The sequence below is a fragment of the Sinocyclocheilus grahami genome, unplaced genomic scaffold, assembly GCF_001515645.1.
Source record: "Sinocyclocheilus grahami isolate Dianchi unplaced genomic scaffold, SAMN03320097.WGS_v1.1 scaffold125.1, whole genome shotgun sequence".
NCBI classification, from domain to species: domain Eukaryota; kingdom Metazoa; phylum Chordata; class Actinopteri; order Cypriniformes; family Cyprinidae; genus Sinocyclocheilus; species Sinocyclocheilus grahami.
Window position 1 is genome coordinate 1,007,421 of NW_015505304.1, and position 23,602 is coordinate 1,031,022.

Sequence of the window (23,602 nt, forward strand, 5' to 3'; positions counted from 1 at the left end):
ACAAAATATTATTACTTCCCTTCTTGTATTGTTTTCAGTCATGCCAATAAATCGACAATTATGAGGGGGAAAAATGTCTGGATTCACACTAAAGAGTTTAATTTGATCCAGGTCTGAATCACAGCCGAATTGAATTAAACTTAAATTGGATCAGTCTTCTAAATGTGCAGTAATTGGGTGATTACTTGTGTTTAGGAAGCAACGAACACAATTTAATTACTCTATGTGTCTACACCTCCAAACAGGTATTTTGTTGGCAATGAAATCAGTAATGTATCATTTAAAGATGGATCCCTCTGTTGAATTGATCTGATAAGTTCACATACATCTGCAGCTGGCGATAAGGACACTTCCCTGCATGCTCCTCTTTGAACGTGGCCTGTAGTGCAGGAGCTGATGGAAAATCCGCTGTAATACTTCAGAGACACTCTGATATGAGCATCTGTTTGGTCTAAGCTTCCCTTGGTGAGTTAAACTGATAAACATGTTCCTTCAACGTTCACGTTTAAAATATACAAAACATCTGCTGTGATTAAATCCTTGTGATCGCGGAAGATCAATGGCTAATATTGGCATTGCCATTTTCAAGGCAATGAGATTAACTGCGGTCTCATGAGAGCCCAGAGCCGGGTTTAGGTCGACTTCACGACAACTTCATGTTTTTAATTCACGTGAAACATGGAGGATGTCAGCATGGACAGCAGAGGGATAATGGAACAGCCTGTATCGTGTCCGTTTTCCATGGATAATTTACAGTGCTCGTTTGGCGTGGAGCAGACCCACGCTCTACTGAAGGGAAACAGAAAATATTGCGCCGTTCTTTTTTTTCTCTTTGTTTATGAATTCCCTTGAGAATCAAGTTTTCTGTGAGGAGAGCTCAACAAAATAAAGACTAAAGTTTTGTCCTCAGAGGCAAGCTTTCTGGACTGAAACATTACAGAAGTTGGACACAATCTGACTCACAGTCTATGCTTTGGCTGCTCAGTGAGTTGACTCTGACGGCTTACACCCTGAAGAGGGGGAGAATAAAGAAAGAAACGTAACCTGTGTTTGTTAGACACAACGGGAATGAGAGCCCAGAGCCGGGTTTAGGTCGACTTCACGACAACTTCATGTTTTTAATTCACGTGAAACATGGAGGATGTCAGCATGGACAGCAGAGGGATAATGGAACAGCCTGTATCGTGTCCGTTTTCCATGGATAATTTACAGTGCTCGTTTGGCGTGGAGCAGACCCACGCTCTACTGAAGGGAAACAGAAAATATTGCGCCGTTCTTTTTTTTCTCTTTGTTTATGAATTCCCTTGAGAATCAAGTTTTCTGTGAGGAGAGCTCAACAAAATAAAGACTAAAGTTTTGTCCTCAGAGGCAAGCTTTCTGGACTGAAACATTACAGAAGTTGGACACAATCTGACTCACAGTCTATGCTTTGGCTGCTCAGTGAGTCGACTCTGACGGCTTACACCCCGAAGAGGGGGAGAATAAAGAAAGAAACGTAACCTGTGTTTGTTAGACACAACGGGAATCCGGTTCAAAGAGCAAAGGGAAGCATTCACAGAAAGGGCCGATTCACATGGACTATTCAATAAATCATCAAGGGAAAACATACTGTAAGATTCCGTTGTTTGTCTTATATTACTAGAACGATAGCGATGAGAATCTGATGCATACTACAAACTTTTTGTTTATTGACTGCTGTGCACATAAATCCATAATCAACATTCTGAGCATGCATTATATCATTTTTTTTTCTGTGTAAATACATTTAGGTGACCTTTGTGCGATATTAAGAAGTATGTGGAAATAATAATAAATAATGGAAGAAGTATATGGAAATAATACTTAATATTATTAGTGCAAAACATAGAAAGAATAAATAAATAAATAAAAGTATGTATTTATGTATATATGTGTGTGTGTATTTATAAAATGAAATATAATATAAAATAAATACAATATGGTACAATATACCTATGCATAAAGTTGTAAGTAACAACAACAACAACAACAATAATAATAATAGCAATAATGCCATTATTAAAATGTAAATAATATCAGTATATTAGGCAATGAAATTAACTGCGGTCTCATGAGAGCCCAGAGCCGGGTTTAGGTCGACTTCACGACAACTTCATGTTTTTAATTCACGTGAAACATGGAGGATGTCAGCATGGACAGCAGAGGGATAATGGAACAGCCTGTATCGTGTCCGTTTTCCATGGATAATTTACAGTGCTCGTTTGGCGTGGAGCAGACCCACGCTCTACTGAAGGGAAACAGAAAATATTGCGCCGTTCTTTTTTTTCTCTTTGTTTATGAATTCCCTTGAGAATCAAGTTTTCTGTGAGGAGAGCTCAACAAAATAAAGACTAAAGTTTTGTCCTCAGAGGCAAGCTTTCTGGACTGAAACATTACAGAAGTTGGACACAATCTGACTCACAGTCTATGCTTTGGCTGCTCAGTGAGTCGACTCTGACGGCTTACACCCCGAAGAGGGGGAGAATAAAGAAAGAAACGTAACCTGTGTTTGTTAGACACAACGGGAATGCGGTTCAAAGAGCAAAGGGAAGCATTCACAGAAAGGGCCGATTCACATGGACTATTCAATAAATCATCAAGGGAAAACATACTGTAAGATTCCGTTGTTTGTCTTATATTACTAGAACGATAGCGATGAGAATCTGATGCATACTACAAACTTTTTGTTTATTGACTGCTGTGCACATAAATCCATAATCAACATTCTGAGCATGCATTATATCATTTTTTTTTCTGTGTAAATACATTTAGGTGACCTTTGTGCGATATTAAGAAGTATGTGGAAATAATAATAAATAATGGAAGAAGTATATGGAAATAATACTTAATATTATTAGTGCAAAACATAGAAAGAATAAATAAATAAATAAAAGTATGTATTTATGTATATATGTGTGTGTGTATTTATAAAAATGAAATATAATATAAAATAAATACAATATGGTACAATATACCTATGCATAAAGTTGTAAGTAACAACAACAACAACAACAACAATAATAATAATAATAGCAATAATGCCATTATTAAAATGTAAATAATATCAGTATATTTTAATGAATTATTCTAATAATAATCTCAAAAATAGTAATAATAATAATAATTATTATTATTATTTCTACACATCAATTAATAAACAAAGAATATTATAAAAAATAAAAAGTGAAATAATAAATAAAACTATCTGAATGTATAATTGCACATCATAATTAAAAATAATTAACAAATAATAAAATAATACAAAATAAATATGGTATAATATACCTCCGCACAAAGTCGTGAGTGATCTTAATGTTGAAATTAGTGATGTCATACACTGGTGACGATGATTTCAGTCATTTTCATCACCAGAAAATATTGCCTCCAATATTATTACTAATCATGATAACATCATTATGTTAATTCATGATTACTTTATGCTTTTCTTTGACGGCATATAAAATAAAATGATAAACTAAACACATCATCACAGCATAATCATCAGCATGATCTTTATTGTGGATACATACCTGGTTTGGACATTTCTGCAACTGATCCGTTGTAGACCTGGTTCTTAAACTCGGGTCTGTTGTCATTCATGTCGATGACATAAATGTACAGATCAATAGGAGGCTCCATTTGGTTCCCGTTAACATCCACTGCATGAGCTCTGAGCTGTGGATGAGATGACAATAAAGGCACATTAATTAACAATTCATAATTCACACATAACTTCACCTCTGCCGATGCTTCAGTGGAAAGCACAGTGCTGATATTAAATCAGCTTTAAGAAACTCAGAGGCTTTAAAGATCTCTGTGTGCACCAAATGGAAATTGCATTCATATTTCACACGTTAGATACGGGATCCGGTGGGAAGGCATTGCATTGTTCCTATCTAAAATCCATGAGTTATTATTCAGAGAGGACTTCCAGAGGAACAGAGTGTGAGTTGGAAAAGGCTATTTTGGTTAGATCTCCAAAAAAACATGGGAGGCAAGATAAAGCTTTTTTTTAATTCAGATAAACATCCCCTTTAAAACAAAATAGTTTTTTTTAGTGATAGAACAATCCCATGGGAGATGAGGTAAGGGAGGGGGGAACGAGAAACAAAAGAGCAAGAGATAGCGCAAGAAAAAGACCGAGAGCGAAAAAGAGAGGGATAGAGGAAAGGTTTAAGGCTGGATTAACTCCAAATTCTCTTCTTTGAATTTATTCACTACAGAATACATGTGCACGCACTAAATAAAACTATTATCCTAAAATCCCTCCCCGGAATTACATCCCAAATAAGAGGGTTGCATTGCTCCATATGCTATACATGGGGAATATCCAAATTCTATATGCATTTCTGCTGTAATACGACACCTGCCACCAAAAGCTTTCATTTAATATCGCCCGAGACGACAGGTTTTTGTTGTGCAGAGCACAAAACTAACTGTCAAGCAAACAAATAAATAAAGACGCACAACAGGAAAATCTGTTTCCTCAGCTGCTGTGCTTAGCATTCTGTATGGGTTGGTGAGGCGGCTGTGTGTGTGTGAGCTTGTAGATATGTGTGAGATTGTCTGTTGTTAGTGGCTGAGACACTGCATCTTTGATCTGTCGACCCATGAGAGCCTGCGGACTGCAAATGTGTGGTTTAATGGCATTATTAACATGCTAGCTGACAGAACTGAAACGCTAGACAGAGACAGAGCAACACAGAGAGAGAGAGATGGGCTGAGAAACAGAGAATCCTCCTCTAGGTCTTTATCCCTTTGTTTATTTTCTTCTCTTGCCACTGTGTCAAAGCCATCAGCTTTTAAATTCTGCAACACACTCTAGTGGTGGGAGACTTGTGGGCAGTGAAGAAAAACTACTGGAAACGCTACAAACCACAGAAAGAGCTAGAGGGTCAGTGTCATGCCTGCAGCAAATTCGCCATGGCCATTGTTAGGACAGGGCAGTTTTTTTTTCTAATGTACCCTCACAGCACCTCTTCATCATTATCGTTAATATTATCAAAGTGGTCATTAGACTCACTTTTAAACAAAACACAATCAATACTGTGAGTGAAAACAACTTTCCTTGCTTAAATGAGACGCCTGAGTTTGTTATTTACAGGTTTTAACAGTTCTGGGCCAATCATGCAGAAACTTTGAGAAGGACTTAAAAGTGAATTTATTCATAATGCAGTCATATTTTTGTTGTGTAGGTTTAACAAACACAAATCTAAATTCCAAGCTCATCAAAAATCCAAGAGCTGCAGTGGTTTATGTCAACATGAACTGCATTTACAATCTATTTTGTTTCCATAATGTTTTAAGAGACTGAACTGTTGGAGATCTGACCCTGCACATTCCTGCCACTTTTCCACAAATTCTGTCAAATAAAGGCAACAAAGCCAACACATAAAAAGAAAGAAAGCCACGCTTTGGCTACTTTTTGTGACAGTATAGAGAGTTAAATTGTTTAAAAAAGTCTATTTCAAGTTCTAATTAATCTTTGACATCACAGGAATAAATTAAATTTTAAAATATATTAAAATAGAGAACAGTGCTTTTAAATTGGAATAATATTTCACAATAGTACTGTTTTTCTTGATTATATAAATGCAGCCTTGGTGAGCACAATATACTTTATAAAATCGGTAACATTTTAGTATAGGGACCAGATCTCACTTCTCCGCACCAGTTCTCATTAAATCTAGTTCATTTGAAGTTCAAGTTGACTTAAAGCTCAGCTTGTTGGTTTGGTTCCTGTGATGAGGGAGTCATCACTATTGTTAAACACAATTGTTGTTAATTATGAGCCATCACCATTGTTAACCTCAGGTTGCTCCAGGGGGATTGTCCTAATAAATTCATGACTGCGTTCAATTGCAGCACTGGAGACACCAATTCCGGCCCTTGTGATGTGCTGATAAAAAAGCATTGTATTCTACTCAAGAAGGCTCTAACTGAATCAAACTCCTCATACATTACATCAAAAGCCTCGAGTGTAAAACTGGGACATCTAGAACATCCAGAGTTAAGAGTGCAAAATGTGATCAGATATCAGATATGTGGAGTCATATGGATATTCACACTATGGTGAGTAACAGAGGGGCTGCATAAGCTAACCACTGCAAAAGACCAGAGGGACCACTTAACCTTAACAGTGTTCATACGCCTATCGTCCTGACTCACTAACTGCAGGCAGTGTCTAACTCATTGTAAACATGCACTTACACACATACACAGAATCATACACATGAGCTCTCTTGCCTATTGAAATCTACCGAGTTGTCTCACTGCCTACATTTTTCTTATTTTTTTAATAAAAAAAAACAAGATACAAATAAAAAACATATACAAATCAATCAATCAATCAATCAATCAATCAATCAATCAATCAATCAATCAATCAACAAATCAACAAATCAACAAATCAATCAACAAATCAATTCACTAAATTAATCAATCAATCAATCAATCAATCAATCAATCAATCAACAAATCAATCAACAAATCAATTCACTAAATTAATCAATCAATCAATCAATCAATCAAATCACAGGGCTTATTTGAGATAATTATAATTTTTAAACTAATTCTATGTATTAACATATATGTAATTATAAATTATGCAGAATTTCTACTACTACTACTACTATTATTATTATTATTATTATTATTATTATTAATAACAACAATATACACAAATACACACACAAAGACAGACACACTATCAGTAAAATGTTTGGAATTTATTATTATTTTTTAATGTGTTGAAGAAGTTTCTTAAAAACACCAAAGCTGCATTTATTTGATAAAAATACAGTAAAAACTGTAATGATGTTTTCTATATTAAAATATTTTTTATATTATATATTTGTGGAAACCATGATATATTACCATTAAAAGTGTATTTTTATTAATGAAAGATACATTCAATTAATCAAAATTGCCAATAATGAATTTATAATGATCTAAAGATTAAGTAAACTGTAAAACAGCATAATTAAGTTACCTACCTTTTGGGACAGCCTATAGTACAATGCCTCCATAGGCAGCTCACTAAGTTTAGAAAATGTATGCGCTCACACACACACACACACACACACACACATCGAGCTAACTTAACCACCGTGGGTGCTGACTTATTCAGATATGCAGACACACACACACACACACACCTGGTGAGACAAGCCTAGCCGTAATTTAGACTGATAGGTAGACACAAAGTGCCACATCATCTACTGCTCAATGGACCGTAGTGTTAAGAGAAAAGAGACGGAGTGAGAGAGAAAAAGAGCCATAAGTCAAAAGTAGAAGCCGCAAACAGAGAAGACCTCGTTTTATAGCCGATCTAAATATATACTAAGGGCCTATTGACACTTCCTGCGAAAGAGCTGAGATAAAGTGGCAGTTATAATTGTAAGGAACAACCGTGAGAATCAAAAGCAATGTGTTGTGTTAGGAGCGCCTGAGTGAATGACAGTCTGGGGAAGATGTGGCTTGCTGGCAGCCCGCTTGTGACAGAGGTGGGGTGACAGGCAGAAACATAAGGGGGCAAGGTCGCTGTTTGATTTGAGTTAAAGCATTGGGAGTTGCATACTCATCACTTGTGACAATTCAACACTTCTTTTCCAGACTATTTCCTTCCCTTTCTCTCCCTCTCTCATCTGCACGTTGCTACTGAACCTTCGTCTAATTGACAGTTTGACTAACTGAAAAAAACCCTGACGTGTCAAAGCAATTCTTTTCTTTGTCTCTAGCTTTTCTTCTTCACATTATTCATAAGTAAAAGAGCCACATAAACAGAATAGCGGAACAAAAACAAAATAAAAAAAGCACACTTAACAAGTGATGCCAGCCGGCAGGTCGAAACGTTTTGTTTTTAATGCATTGAAAGCAGTTTGAATAGACTTAATTGCACAATGAAGTATGAATCTTAAGATTTCTGCAAACTTTGCTTAACAAGCAGTAGGTTGACTAAGTCTGTAGCTTTGTCTTCGATATCTAAAAAGGCTGACAAGGCAACTGCACTTGTTTTGATGGCTAGAACTTTCTGGAACCAATCAGGTTCGCAATCAAGTCAGATGTCGAAGTTTGTAGGCCTTTGAGTCCTAGTTAAAAGTTACCCTGAACAGCCAGATAAAGAGATATTAATATACATTCAAAATTGGAGTTTATATATACGTTTAAGACACTTAAGCCAAACTGTATTTGAGTGTCAAAACCAAAGCTATTTATTTTAAACATCTATATAGCACAAGCACACATTTAAATCAAAACATTTCACAAATTGACATTTGTTAGGTTTCCAAATATTATGAAATATATAGTTTAAAATGAAGGCAAAAGGCATTTGGACACTTTCTGGTTGTACTAATTTAAGGAGCATCAGTTTTGTTAAACTGCACTTGTTTTGATGGCTAGAACTTTCTGGAACCAATCAGGTTCGCAATCAAGTCAGATGTCGAAGTTTGTAGGCCTTTGAGTCCTAGTTAAAAGTTACCCTGAACAGCCAGATAAAGAGATATTAATATACATTCAAAATTGGAGTTTATATATACGTTTAAGACACTTAAGCCAAAATGTATTTGAGTGTCAAAACCAAAGCTATTTATTTTAAACATCTATATAGCACAAGCACACATTTAAATCAAAACATTTCACAAATTGACATTTGATAGGTTTCCAAATATTATGAAATATATAGTTTAAAATGAAGGCAAAAGGCATTTGGACACTTTCTGGTTGTACTAATTTAAGGAGCATCAGTTTTGTTTGGACAACTGTGAACTTTAAACGAAGTGACTTCATACATTCACGAAAAATGACCTTGAGACCATCTGGTGTCTCAGAAAATTTGGTTAGTTTTTTTTTTTTGCATAGGTTTTAATATTTTGTGATTCAATGAAATTCAGCCACCTGTAAGCATGACATAACGCGCGCACACACACACACACACACACACACACACACACACACACACACACACACACACACACACACACACACACACATTGCACATGTTCACAGATATGACAAGAACATGTTCAACTCTAAAAAAAAAATATTGTCTTAATTTTGTTATTTGTTCTATATTGTAAAGGCATTCATACATTTTTAAAAGTGGCTTAAGTGACCAAACACTTTTTGGGATCACTGCATATATACAGTATATATATAAAAAAGTTCAGTTCTAGTTTTATTCCAACTGGCAAAAGGCCACAAACTCTTGCAAACTGGAGCATGTTTCTTAAATGGGTTGAGGCCAGTTCCGCTTTAAATAGTAATGACAAGAACATGTTCAACTCTAAAAAAAAAATATTGTCTTAATTTTGTTATTTGTTCTATATTGTAAAGGCATTCATACATTTTTAAAAGTGGCTTAAGTGACCAAACACTTTTTGGGATCACTGCATATATACAGTATATATATAAAAAAAGTTCAGTTCTAGTTTTATTCCAACTGGCAAAAGGCCACAAACTCTTGCAAACTGGAGCATGTTTCTTAAACGGGTTGAGGCCAGTTCCGCTTTAAATAGTATCTGAATAGGGCAAAAATGATCTTCTCGAGCAAACTCTGGAAAGAGGCGCACTTACATGGTAGGAGGCTCTCTCCTCTCTGTCCAAAGGTTTAGTGACAGACATTTTCCCTGTCACAGGATCAAAAAAAGTTCAGTTCTAGTTTTATTCCAACTGGCAAAAGGCCACAAACTCTTGCAAACTGGAGCATGTTTCTTAAACGGGTTGAGGCCAGTTCCGCTTTAAATAGTATCTGAATAGGGCAAAAATGATCTTCTCGAGCAAACTCTGGAAAGAGGCGCACTTACATGGTAGGAGGCTCTCTCCTCTCTGTCCAAAGGTTTAGTGACAGACATTTTCCCTGTCACAGGATCAATGATGTAGACGTCATTGGGAGGCTGGTCTGCTCCGGCTCCTGTTATACTGTACCGGATCTCAATCTCTTTGTCCTGGTCCGATCGAATCTGCAATAAATTAACACAATGTGTAAAGAAACCTTGATGGTAACCTTGGTAACACTTTAATTTAATAAATCATTAACAAACATAATATAATGCTTAACATATCATATATTCACATGGCTAGAAACATGAGATAATGTGCTTGTTAATGTTTACTAATAAACATATTAAACATTACCTAATGATTAACACATCATTATTTCATGTAAATTAAAACGCTTACAAATGTCGTTAACCTTTCAATTCACATGATCATGCACTTCTTGAAAATCTACAAATGATTTTAACAGATGTTACACAATGATTAAAAACTTGCGTTAATGTTCAACATTTTTGATGCTATTGAGGTGTAATACGGTATAAGGTTAGGGACAGGTTTGGTGGTATGAGTAGGTTTAAGGGTTGGGTAAGGGGTCAACTGTGTACAGGGGTCAATTAAATTTCTATAAAAGAACACAGTTCAATCTGTTTATATCACAATGTTTTGATAAATTAACAAACTGATTAGTTTTCTCTTGTTGATGTATGATTCAAGGAATATCAGGTCATTTGGGACACTTTTTGCCATTGAGATGACTGCTAATTAAAGTACTAATGATTAGTAAACGTTTATAAACATTTACAAATGATGAATAGTTTCCACTTTAGATTGGGTACTGTGAAAACATGAAAAAATAATTAATTGATTATTTGTTAAGATGTGTAAATAGTAGAAGTCTACCCAACAAACGAAGACCAAATTCATGACCTTTACAGACACTTTTTGCCATTGAGATGACTGCTAATTAAAGTACTAATGATTAGTAAACGTTTATAAACATTTACAAATGATGAATAGTTTCCACTTTAGATTGGGTACTGTGAAAACATGAAAAAATTATTAATTGATTATTTGTTAAGATGTGTAAATAGTAGAAGTCTACCCAACAAACGAAGACCAAATTCATGACCGTGATTGAGTTAATTAATAATATGTTAACATGAATAGTCTGTGAAGTGCTTAAAATTACCAATTAAGCAAGTTTTTCCCCACAACATTTGTAAATGTAAAAATGAGCATTTGAACTGAAGTTTAATGGCATTTGTTAGCATTCAAAAGTACATTAACAAATAAGCTTGTAATAATAATTTGTTCAAATCAAATCGTCCATGAAAAAAGTGCATGATCATATGAATTTATATGAAATAATTATGTTAATCATTAGATAATGATTAATAAGTACATTAGCAAACATTAAGCACATTATCTCATGTTTCTAGCCAAATGTAAAAATGAGCATTTGAACTGAAGTTTAATGGCATTTGTTAGCATTCAAAAGTACATTAACAAATAAGCTTGTAATATTTGTTAGAATAATTTGTTCAAATCAAATCGTCCATGAAAAAAGTGCATGATCATATGAATTTATATGAAATAATTATGTTAATCATTAGATAATGATTAATAAGTACATTAGCAAACATTAAGCACATTATCTCATGTTTCTAGCCATGTGAATATATATTAACTAATGATCTGTTAAGCATTATATAATGTTTTAATGATTTTTTAATGAAAGTTATTAAAAAGATTTTACACTGGCTACCAAAATTATTTATTGTACAAAATGCCTTTAGATCAAAGCATTAAAGTATATTAATACCACAGTAAACAACTTAGAAAAATAAATGAAATGGGCTGAATTTTCAACAAAAAAACACTGTTGTTGAGTATGATTTTATGTTCAATTGTACAGACTAGAACAGACCAAATGCCTTGAGTAGACATAATCCACACACTTTCATGACAAATATCAAATCATTTCCATACGCATACAAGCACTGTCTATATGATTTCTGAAAACATTCTGTCACAAGTACACTGGTGCTTAGTTTACATTTCTAAAAGTTTGCATAAACAGAGCCACTGCTTGTATTTTCTGTGCTTTTTCTCAATACAACAACATTGCACTGCCCAACCGATCCAATCTTTAGGCTTCAGTAGCATCAGGAAATTAAAAAATGTACAATGGATAATGTGGCAATGACATGTCAAATGCTTGCTTATTAATCAAAGCCAAGCCAGTGTTGCTTCCCAAACAGTAAATGGTATTCAGCATCAGGGTTTGATACTTGATAGTTGGATGCCAAGTGAACTGGGCCATCGATCACAGTGATAATGCTTTAGTAGACACTTTCTCTCAGCTGCCTGCCATACAAACTTGTCTCAAAATGCCTGAGAATAAAGAAAACAGAAAGATAAAGCAACATAGACTTGTTTATTAAAGTTGATGTGTGTATTTTTCTGTGTTGAAGTAATTTCATTCTAAACCTTTATGGGCAGAGAGAGCTATACACAAAGCGTGGACACGAGGACACTACTAAAGAAAATCACTACTAGACGGATTTCTCTGAAAACACTGTGGTGCTTATAAAACCGCATCCAGTGAAATGGGGGTATAGGGCCATGATAAATGGGAGAAATCTAAAAACAGGCATTATTTTTTGCAATTCCAATTACGCTGCTTTGTCAAAGGAATTACACACTTCAGAAAAAAACCCCCACCAGATATACTTTCATTGAACGACTGACTGACTTAATGAGTAGAAAAGTGACATTTCTGACCTACTTTTAATTGAAGCTGGATCATTGCCGTGTATGAAATCCTCGTCTTCGTATTTTTCTTCCAAACTCTGTTTAATGTAAAGAACAGATGCATACACAATTCTCTCTCGTTCTTCCCCCATCTATCTCTTTTTTGTCCCCCGTTTTTCTATCTGGCATCATTAACCATGGCATGGCTCAATGCGATAGACGTTTCCCTCTTCTGTTTTCCCTCTCTCTTGCATTGAAGCAAGAAACATGTTGCAGAACCGTGGGACATTAAACATCTGGATATCAATCTGCTTGATGCTTTGGTTTGACAGAGGATGTTTCTCACAATGGTTCTTCTCATCAAAAGTGCCATAATAACAGATTTTTTGAAGCATGTTTAGCCTGTTTATGTAACGAAAAACTTGTCCTACAAAAATACCAAAACAGCATTTATGGCCTCTTTAATGCCTCAACTTCTCATTCTAAGTGGATCAGACACACTTGCATAAAAACATGCTATTGGACTAGTGATTGGACCAGAAATTCAGTTGTACTGGTCATTTTATTTTCTAAAAAATGATAAATTTATCATAGCATCAAAAAATGTCACCCGACATGACTGCAGCCGGCAATGAGGCCCAAACCAGCACAGCCAGTGTAAGAAGGCTTCAGCTTTTCAATTAACATTATTTTATTTATCCATTATACTGAAGAGACTTTTTTGAAGGATATAGATTTTTTGTTTGTTTGTTTTTTTGTTATGTAATTTTGAGGTGTTATTTTGGTTTTAGAAAATAAACGTGATTGCTCTCCTCACACTTTGACTAGTGCATCTTTGAGCCTATATTTAGTATAAGTAAAATACTTAAGTACTGTTAAAATCAGATACTCTGAGACTTTTACTCAAGTTGTTTTGGAATTGGTGACTTGTAACGTGTAGTGGAGTAATTTTCACTGTAAGGTATCTGTACTTTTACTCAAGTATGGTTTTTAGGTACTCTTTACACCTCTGCTAAATGCACTTAGTAAAACTGCAATATATATGTGCATCAACTGACAGCCCAAGAAGAAATACGTACAGAACACATAAATGTAGAAATGCATTTCTGCATTGCAAAGTGCTCCGTTACAGTTTTTCACTGGCATGTTTCTTTGACTAGTGCAATTTTTGAGCCTATATTTAGTATAAGTAAAATACTTAAGTACTGTTAAAATCAGATACTCTGAGACTTTTACTCAAGTTGTTTTGGAATTGGTGACTTGTAACGTGTAGTGGAGTAATTTTCACTGTAAGGTATCTGTACTTTTACTCAAGTATGGTTTTTAGGTACTCTTTACACCTCTGCTAAACTGCAATATATATGTGCATCAACTGACAGCCCAAGAAGAAATACGTACAGAACACATAAATGTAGAAATGCATTTCTGCATTGCAAAGTGCTCTCTCTCTCTCTCTCTTTTTTTGTTTACACCTCCGGCTTCACTATTTAATACCCACCCTTACAAATTTTAGTGCACTGGCTTCTCGGTAAACAGGAATACGACTTAAAAAAATGAGAGCAGAGTGGAGATATCTTTCAGGAGATGTGTTTATGCACCCACGTAACTATCTCCACTTTCAAGTGAAGCAACACTTCATGAAATATCACCAGATTTGAAATTATGACAATGTTTCTGTGTGTCACTGGGCTTTGCGAAGCGCAAGACATTTGACGTGAGGGGATTTTGTGCTGAAGCAATCAAATGTAAACCCTGACACGTTTGAGTCACGGGATATAAACCCCACATCCCGCCTACCCATTTCGTGAGCCGTGGGTCTGGAAACCATGCGTGAAAGTGAAATGACTGGTGAGCGTGCTACAGTCCTTTTTTGCATAACGTATTCCGCAGACTGAGCGCGATGGCTTTCTCTTCATTTCACTCAGACACTGAACTCCCACACATGACCTTTTGGTGCAATATCTGAACCTCGCGCTCCCACTCTCTATGCTTTGGTAAAGTTCTCTTTCTATTTAAACGGCTGCTAAAAACATCTAAGAGATACGCCGCTCAGGACATTGAAACTCAGTATATTGATTTGGTAATAAAACGTATTCCTGGTAGCTTTCAGTACAGCTCGAGCCTGCATTCAATATCAAGGTTTTTCGAATAGACAAAAAGCAAGGAATCAAAGTTCAGGATTTTTTTTTTATCTTACTACTTTCCTACATGAACTGGCAATCAAATTTGAAATCCCAGAACTAGTTCTTTGTATTTGGCTAAGAACATGGCAGCTACATATCAATTTAGAGCCCGAAAGGGATTGTAAATTTCTTGCGGTAGGAAAAATAACATCCTCCTTGCAAACATTTGAAGAATGAATGGCATTCTGGGAGGCTGACAGGTAAGAGATTGGTATGTGGGCTACATAGCATGGATCAAAGAGAGTTTTTCTGCTCAATAATTCAGCAGCCGTGGTGCACCATGAACACACACCTAGAATATCCACCTTTCCTGATTCAGATGAATCGACATTCGCTGCTCGAGCCAACCCGATGACACATCCCCTTAAATATCCCAGAGGGAAGGAGGTAAGGTCCCTTGTACATTTAAAAGTCTCTTTAAAATTCCTCCCATGGGCAGCCTGGAAGGATTTGCCACGTTTGAAACCTTGGCCCCCCAAACTCCCTGTTTAATGAATGTTCTTTATAATACTAAATTGAATAAATGATGATCGTGCCCTCGTTAAGTCCCCTGGGCTTGATTGAGTCATCTGAATTCAGTCCTAATGACAAAAAGCAATTTCTGAAATCTTCCTCCCACTCGTTAGTTGTAGAATTACAGCGAGTGCGGGGTGAATGGGGGAAGATGGCTAGCACGTGAGGAACATGCTCTTTCTGCAGATAGCATGTTGGAGATAAATGCAGCGTTTCTAGGGCAGGTTCAGAGTGACTTCTGCCATTTTCTGGCGAACTTTACCGTCCTGGGAGAGGTTGTATCAGAGCCCCTTTCAAAAGAGCAAATGGAGTCAGGCGAGGGATTAGCACAAGTGCCACGGAGTAATTCTTTACAAGTAGTGACACTATTAACTACATTTTCTCTCTCTCTCTTTTTTTTGCAGTAGTTTGACAGTGGTTTTTAAAATAGTGCAGCTTTCCCAGTAACACAATACTCTTTGCAACAAACTGTTATATTGTCACACAGGAACAACACGATTTTTTTGCATTTAAAATCTTATAGAAAAATAAAATTTTAAGTGTCTGTTCTCACAATGAACATAAATTAGGTGTATTGTATTTTTACGGTAACACTTTAGTATAGGGACCAATTCTCACTATTGACTAATTGCTTACCAGCATGCATATTACTAGCTTAATGGATGTTTATGAGTACCTATGAAGCACATATTCTGCATGACCATATGACACATCCTTAATCCTACCCAATATCTAAATTTAGCAACTACATTACTAACTATTAATAAGCAGTAATTAGGAGTTTATTGAGGCAAAAGATGTAGTTAAAGGGATAGTTCACCTAAAATTTTTGTCATTAATTACTCACCCTCATGTTGTTCCAAACCCGTAAGACCTCCGTTCATCTTCGGAACATTCGGAACAGCTCTCTGACCCTCCCATAGTCAGCAAGGGTCCTGTAATTTGTGTTCCGAAGATGAACGGAGGGGAGGTCTTACGGGTTTGGAACGACATGAGGGTGAGTAAATAATGACAGGATTTTCATTTTTGGGTGAACTATCCCTTTAATAGCAAGAACTGGACCTTAACATAAAGTGTGACCATTTTTCCTAGTTGTTCCTAGTGTAATTGTTCCCGTTTTCACAGAGCACAAAAATGCCATCCTGGAAAAATTCACATATGAGCAGTGAAAATTTACTGAAATTAAAATCTGAAAAAGTCATGGAAAAGTCAAGGAAACTTCAACAGTAAATATCACTCTAAAATATTTCATACAGACTAGACTAGAGCAGAAATTGTACGTGCAACTGCTATAAAAGTGATTTGTAAAAACCCTCATCCAGAAGAAAAGTCATGGTCAAAAGTTGTAGAAACCCTATAATTAATTCAAACCCTCAATGTGCCCCAAAATATGCCTCTGCTTAAATTATAATGTTGAATAGTCAAATATTTAAATGAAGCTGTAGTTACTTTTTGTTAGTAGCACAACTTTTTCAAAAGACTAGCATGCTTTAGTCTAACTACTTTAAATGAGCTCAGTGTAAAAACTGATTGCACAATGTTAATTCTAACAAATGGCAGACTCAAACTGAGACTGAGTGCATTTAAGGTGTATTTGAATCGGTTTATGCTCCCTGAGAATCGAACCGTTACTGCAAGGTTGCTAGCGGCATATCAGCTGAGCTACAGGAACCACTTTAGATGCAGAGAATGTTCAAAATACAGCGTAATGCTCTTTTACATCAGAGACTGAATCCTTCATTAGCTTTTCTCTGCATTGCCGTTTTTCATTTTGGGAGTCGGCATAATGAAACAGACAACGTTAGAATAACAAATGTACTATTAATTTCAAGTTATTTGAAGTTATTCACATGTGCGACCGGCAAAGTACGAAAACTCAAATTGAGAGAGAGAAAATAGAACACACCAAATCAAATTAGATTAAAAAAAAAAAAACTCTTGGAGCTCATTGAAATGCGTGACTGAAGCCCAAAAAGTAAGTTTCTTTTCTATAGGCCTCTCTGGACTCAACTAAAGTGTCTTGATGGCCCTCTCTTATTTCCTGCCCATCAGTAATGGCTTTTTTTTCTTGATTTTATAGTATTGCACTCTTGTTTTATGACTTCTTATTGGCACTGTCTGCTCTTCCTATGAGAACCCGAGGCATTCAAGCAGGCTATGAGAGTCAAGAGCTGTGTGAGGTGGCTGATGAGCTGGTCAACGGGTGCAGTCTGATGAGTGTACGGTCAGGCACTGTTCTCCAACCTACAGGCCACCTCGAGCTTCCTACAGGCGGCTTCGATAACTAAAGCACTGTGGTCAGGTATTCTCACTGCAGTCAACCAGTCGAATTTGTCTTTTGTGTCCTTTAGTGCTGCTATTGTCTGCCACGCACCTGATGTTTGGGTTTCATTTGCAGTGGCACTTGTGTAACCTCTGCTGAGAGCTTGCAACTTGCAAAGTTCTTTACAAAGTGGTTAACTACAAAGCGTTCTGCTATTCAACCATGTGTGGATGCATTTGTGGGCGCACATGTGTCTTTATGAAGGGTTTCTGATTACATATTGTGCCAGACCTATCACACTCAATAATTCAGCATACAAGCTCTTGTCCGACTATATGGAGACCAGGGCTGCTGTTTAGTTTCATTGTCTTCCGTACAAAGACAGACGGATACAATTCACCAGGATGAATCATCTTCCTGCCAGCATGCTAAAGGATGAGCAATGCACCAAAAAAGAAAACGTGAGAAGCCAAAGTAGAGGATTTATTGAGAAAAGAAAGAGCGGCTGAAATTTTTTTCGAGTAACGGTTGAAACTTACTGTTTTGGCAGACCATTTAAGATGCTTTAGGTAATAGTCGTGCGCATTTAGAAGATTAGTGACGTCCTTTAAGGCCAAGGTTCAAAGCAATAAACAATAAACCTTTCTACATCATAGGAATGTGACCAAAACCTGGCAGATTGAAACAAATTACCCTACAGTAGATCGCTTTCAAAAGTGTCTATCAAATGCTTCCTCCCTCCGTAAATTTGACAGCAGTCTACTTCTGACAGTTTTATAACTCTCAGAATCATAACATAGTTTCTTATGTTTAACATCAAGGTGATAACCCAACAAACTGCCTCACTGTTCTCAAGGCGTTCTGTCTCTGATCCTGGATGGTGTATCTCCTCAAAGCCCTGTCAGGATTAATGGAGGTTCTCTCTCAATGACGGACAAATTCAAATGCGGAGATGAGCTGATCAAGCTGAGAACTGACCAGAGAAAAAGAAGACAGTTGTTTCATGTGATCAGGTAACATTAGGAACTAAAGGACATCTGGAAATAATCACTTAGATATTAATATTTATATTTACATTTTATTTTTAACTCTTATATTTATTGGTAAGCTAAGAGGAAATATATTTTTGCATTTTCTTTCTGTTTTTTTGCACTTTTAAATTGTATCTCCTCCTAAAGGGCGGATATAAGTACCTTAAGGAATAAAATGTACACTTTAGATACTAATATGTACCATTAAGGTACTAACATGAGTATGTACATGTTTGTATCGGAAGCACTAATTAGTACTACAATACTAACATAACACTAATACCATAAAAGTAATATATATCCATTGTGTATTAATATGTATCCATTACTGTAGCAATACCTTAGGGTACTAATATGTATATGTATTTGCATATTAGTACATTAAGGACTAAAATGCACAATTTAGGTAATAATAAATACCCTTAAGGTCATAAGATGAAATATGTATTTGCAAATTAGCATCTGAAGTACTAATGGACCTTATATATAAATTAGGCACAAATATGCCAACCTTAATATATTAGTAACATACTAACATTATATCAGTACATATTAGAGCCCTAAATACGAATTACCACTAAAATGTACACTAAAGGTTCTAATATGTACCCTAAGGTAAAATTATGTATATGTATTTGCATATTTGTACCTTATGTACTAATTAGTACAAAATGCCCCTCTAGGTACTAACATTTATCCATTAAGAACTAATATGTACCTTGTATGCTACATTTTAAAGCACCAATATGCGTAAGTATTAGCATAGTAGTAATTAATACTAAAATGTGCAGTTTGGTATTACTATGTATTACTATGTTAGTAAGCTAATCAGTGCTAATATGTGCTACGTTAATTAATTATGAATAAAATGTATACTTTAGGTACTAATATGGCTACTTAAGGTACAACTATGACTACGTACCTATGTATTTGTATCTTAAATACTAACTAGTAATAATGTGTACCCTTTAAGTACTAATATGTACTTGATTATCAGTACTTACATGTATCCTAGTAATAGTACCCTAATACTAATATGCACCCTACAAGTGTAGAACAGTTAAAAAAGGGTACTTTTTAGTGTGCTGTCCCTGTTGTACAGTGTACATTATTGTAGCTGTAAGAATAATTGAATTAGCCAAATAAATGCAAACATGCAATGCACAGACGTTTGTAAATGGCAGTCATTGCAATTACATGACAATCTTCAGAGTTCTGTGCACACGGATTCAGCATGCTTACGTGTTATATGAAGATAAAATGGAATATGTATGAAAAAAGAAGTCATGAATGACATCTTTAAGATTGAGTTCCGGATGCTCAGGTTTAATATTTCTCAAGTGAAAGCTGGAGTCAGTCAAATACTCTTGCTCTTAAATCCCATTAGAAACAGATGAAACTATCTGTTCCACACAGGCTACTTTAATATGGATCCTAGCCTGAACTGGAAAGGAATATGGAGCAGTGGCTGGATTTGGAAATACGGATTTTGTTCTTCCCTACTTTTTCTTTTTTCTCCCTGCTTCTTCCTTTCTCTGTCTGGGTATGGATAGCATGAAAAGGAATTCCATCTATGCAATGGAACATGAGGGGGTGATTCAGCTAGACTGATATTCAAAATTTAAACCAGCTCTATTCCAACATACTGGAACATGTCTTATTTGACTCTTGAAAGCTCTGCCTCATTTTACTGTAATTCCTCAGGTCCTGTAGTGAGATTAATGGCCCGGCTTTAATTCCAACAGTGCTGTGTGTACCCATAAAGGCTAGTTTTGTAATTGTAACCTCTTGTGACTTCGAGATAATACACTCTTAAAAATGCTGGGTTAAACACAACCCAGCGCTGGGTAAAATATGGACAAACCCAGCGATTGGTTGTTTTGACCCAGTGGTTGGGTTACTGCCCAGAAGGTTGGGTTAAACATTAACCCAAATGTTGGTTGAAAACAACCCAATCGCTGGGTTTGTCCATATTTTACCCAGCGCTGGGTTGTATTTAACCTAGCATTGTTTAGAGTGTACAGAGTGTAATTCGAAGCGAAGTGTCCACATTCCATATGCTGTGTAAAGTGTAAAATGAAGGTATGTACAGCATTTGTAAGGGCAGAAATGGAAAAGCTATGCTGATTACACTCACTAGGGAAGCTGCTCGAACTGAAAACAGGACATAATCATAAAGCCGGGCGATATCAGGAGTTTATCACGAGGAGAATAAAGAGAAAGACTGAAAGATGAGCCACATCGCCAGGGCTGCAGTCATGCGGATCTTTTGTCAACGTGATCGATTTCTCTGTCTCCCCTGAAAGTTGTTTTTATTTTGAGACATAGAGAGAGAGAGAAAGGGAGAGGGGAGCGACAGTGCAGAAGAGAAAATAACCATCTGAGTGAAAAGACGAGAGGAATGGAGAAGGATGAAGAGAGACAGCCATCTGCACAGATACAGCCCAAATCAAATTGCATGAATTCACCACTGCATTCTCAGAGGAAGATGAACAGAAGATGAAGAGTGGAATGCGCCAATAACCACATGATGTAGACAAATAAATAAATAATAACGTCAGAAGACTGGGGGGAAAAAAAGAGTGGAAGCCTGTTGCTTTTGCGAGGTTATATGTTTCCCATTTCAAAGATAGCAAATAATAATAAAAAGGCATTTAATCTAAACAGGTTAGAGCTGTTTTGTCAAATCATCTCATACACATGCATTCCAAACATAAAGCAGCCCCAAAAGTATGTGTGAATTTTGTCTTTGTGTAAATTAACAATATGTCAAACTGAGTGGCAGTCAAGCACTCCATACAAAAACAGGTCTGTTAGGTTATATATATAAAATAAAATTTCTGCATAATAAAAGGTTTGGTATTTTTGTATATATGTTAATAATAAATAAAACAAAGTATGAGATGATTGTCGTCATAAATATTCCCCTTTTTAGAGCTAATAAATAATAATAAACGTTACATATATATATAAAATAAAATTTCTGCATAATAAAAGGTTTGGTATTTTTGTATATATGTTAATAATAAATAAAACAAAGTATGAGATGATTAGTCAGCTAGGAATTCATAGATCTGCAAAAATGCCCTTCAAACCAGTTGGTTTAGTAACTAAAAAAAAAAAAAGTTCAATAACAACAGCAAAAAATCTAGCATCATTTGCCAATTGGTTTGACATTTTGTAACACAATGGAATTAATACATTTTTAAGTGTGACTTAAGTATCCACAGCATGTGCCTTAAAGGCTTATTAATGCTGAGAAAGCAATAAGACAGTCATCAAGTCGTGCATCAGAGCTTTTGAATAGAACTCTACAAACTGAAATGGCATGAACCGTATTCACACACGCTCCGCCAAGACCTTTTCCCAACTGCGAAGAGGGGAACAGAATGGTGTTGAAATGAGATAATTAGGAAGAAAATTAATATTAATGGGTGCAAAGAATTGAATCACAAATGCAATTACTGCATTAGCTTTGCAATTAAAATAGCTGGCTGCTGAATAGCTGGATACTCATGGAATTATGGGAGTTTTTCCACATATCAACAATGACATTAATTTCCCAAAGTCAGCACAATGGGCGAACAGTACAAATAGAGCCTTTATGTATTCCCTAGTAGAGTCCAAGTGTATTCTCCAGGCATGACACTCTCTTTTTCTCTCCCTCTATAAAAGCGCAAGGACCCCAGAGACAGTGGCACAGGCTAATGACTGCTTTCAGTCCAATCACGCTGTGTCTATTGAAAAGCACAATGGACAAATCCCTGGGTACAAGCTAAGAGGTGGGGCAGCGGCGTGAAAAGGGGGGCCGGGTAATTAGAGAGACAACCTCTACACGACTGCAGGAGAAGAGGCGATGCTGTTGTGCTGCTTCTGCACTTTTTCTACCGTGCTAGCTGCAGCTATCCACCTCGCCCATCTTTTCACTCTGTCTCTTTCTCTCCACTCCATGCTCTTATAAACACACACACACGCACACATAGCATGAAGAATGGATGCGGGGAGAAATGTCAAGCGCGCTGGCGAGGCAGGGAGGGATAGAGAATAAAGAAGGAGCCAGAGATGCAGATGAGAGAGGGACTTAATAAGGGGGATGGAGTGAATCATGGCTATCATAATGATGTCACTGGTTAATGGGATGTTAGTTTAGCGTTATAAGCCTCCAAATGGCTTCTAGTATCTCTTGGGTGAAATGTATAGTTTTTTGAGCCACAAAATAAAAAAAGTGTTTTCACAACAAACCCTCCCATAAGGACTACGGCTATGTTGGGAATGACATACTAGTATACTACTATGAAGTGTATACTACCATTTAAAAAGTTTGCTGTCAGTACAGTTTTTTATTCCAGAAAGGATGCATTTAATTGATCAAAAGTGACAGTAAAAACATTTATAATGTTACAAGAAATTTCTATTTCAAATAAAATAAATTTTGAACTTTCCATTTGCAAAAGTTTCTGAACAAAAACATTAAGCAGCACAACTTTTTTCAAAATTGATAATAACAAGAAATGTTAATTAAGCAGCAAATCAGCATATTAGAATGAATTTTAAGGATCATGTGACACTAAAGACTGGAGTAATGATGCTGAAAATTCTGCTTTGCCATCAGAGTAATAAGTTACATTTGAATATATATTAAAATAATAAAAAAGTTATTTTAAATAAAATATAATATATAATATAAAATAATATTTCAATATAATAAATAATATTATTTCTTTAAAAAAATATAAATACAGTAATATTTCACAATATTTTACTGTTTTGATCAAACAAATGCAGCCTTGGTGAACATCTTTCAAAAACATTAAGAAGTCATAGCTTTTAAAATGAGTGTATATGGTTAAGCACACACAATACATGATGTACATTAAAGTATAAATAAATATGATTATTTTGCATTTTATCCAGTTTTGTACAAAGCCATTATTTAGAATTCTGATTAAATAACAAGCCAGCAGCTATTATTTCCGGGTTCATCCATCACACTGGAAAAGGTCAAGTCTAGTGCAATTCATTACAAGATACAGCACTCCATGTAGTGTGATCTGTGTTAC

At 35.8% G+C, this 23,602-nt stretch overlaps 1 protein-coding gene across 2 annotated transcripts in view; it reads right to left on the bottom strand.

The window, feature by feature from the left end:
* The window catches only part of LOC107590155 (cadherin-4-like), a 267,908-nt gene that overhangs the window by 43,876 nt on the left and 200,430 nt on the right, over positions 1 to 23,602 (bottom strand). For both annotated transcript variants that reach the window (XM_016278770.1, XM_016278769.1), the window contains exons 6-7: positions 9,825 to 9,980; positions 3,549 to 3,693 (exon numbers count right to left, since the gene is read on the bottom strand). In XM_016278770.1, coding sequence (XP_016134256.1) covers positions 3,549 to 3,693; positions 9,825 to 9,980 — 301 coding nt within the window. The remainder of the gene's footprint in view (positions 1 to 3,548; positions 3,694 to 9,824; positions 9,981 to 23,602) is intronic.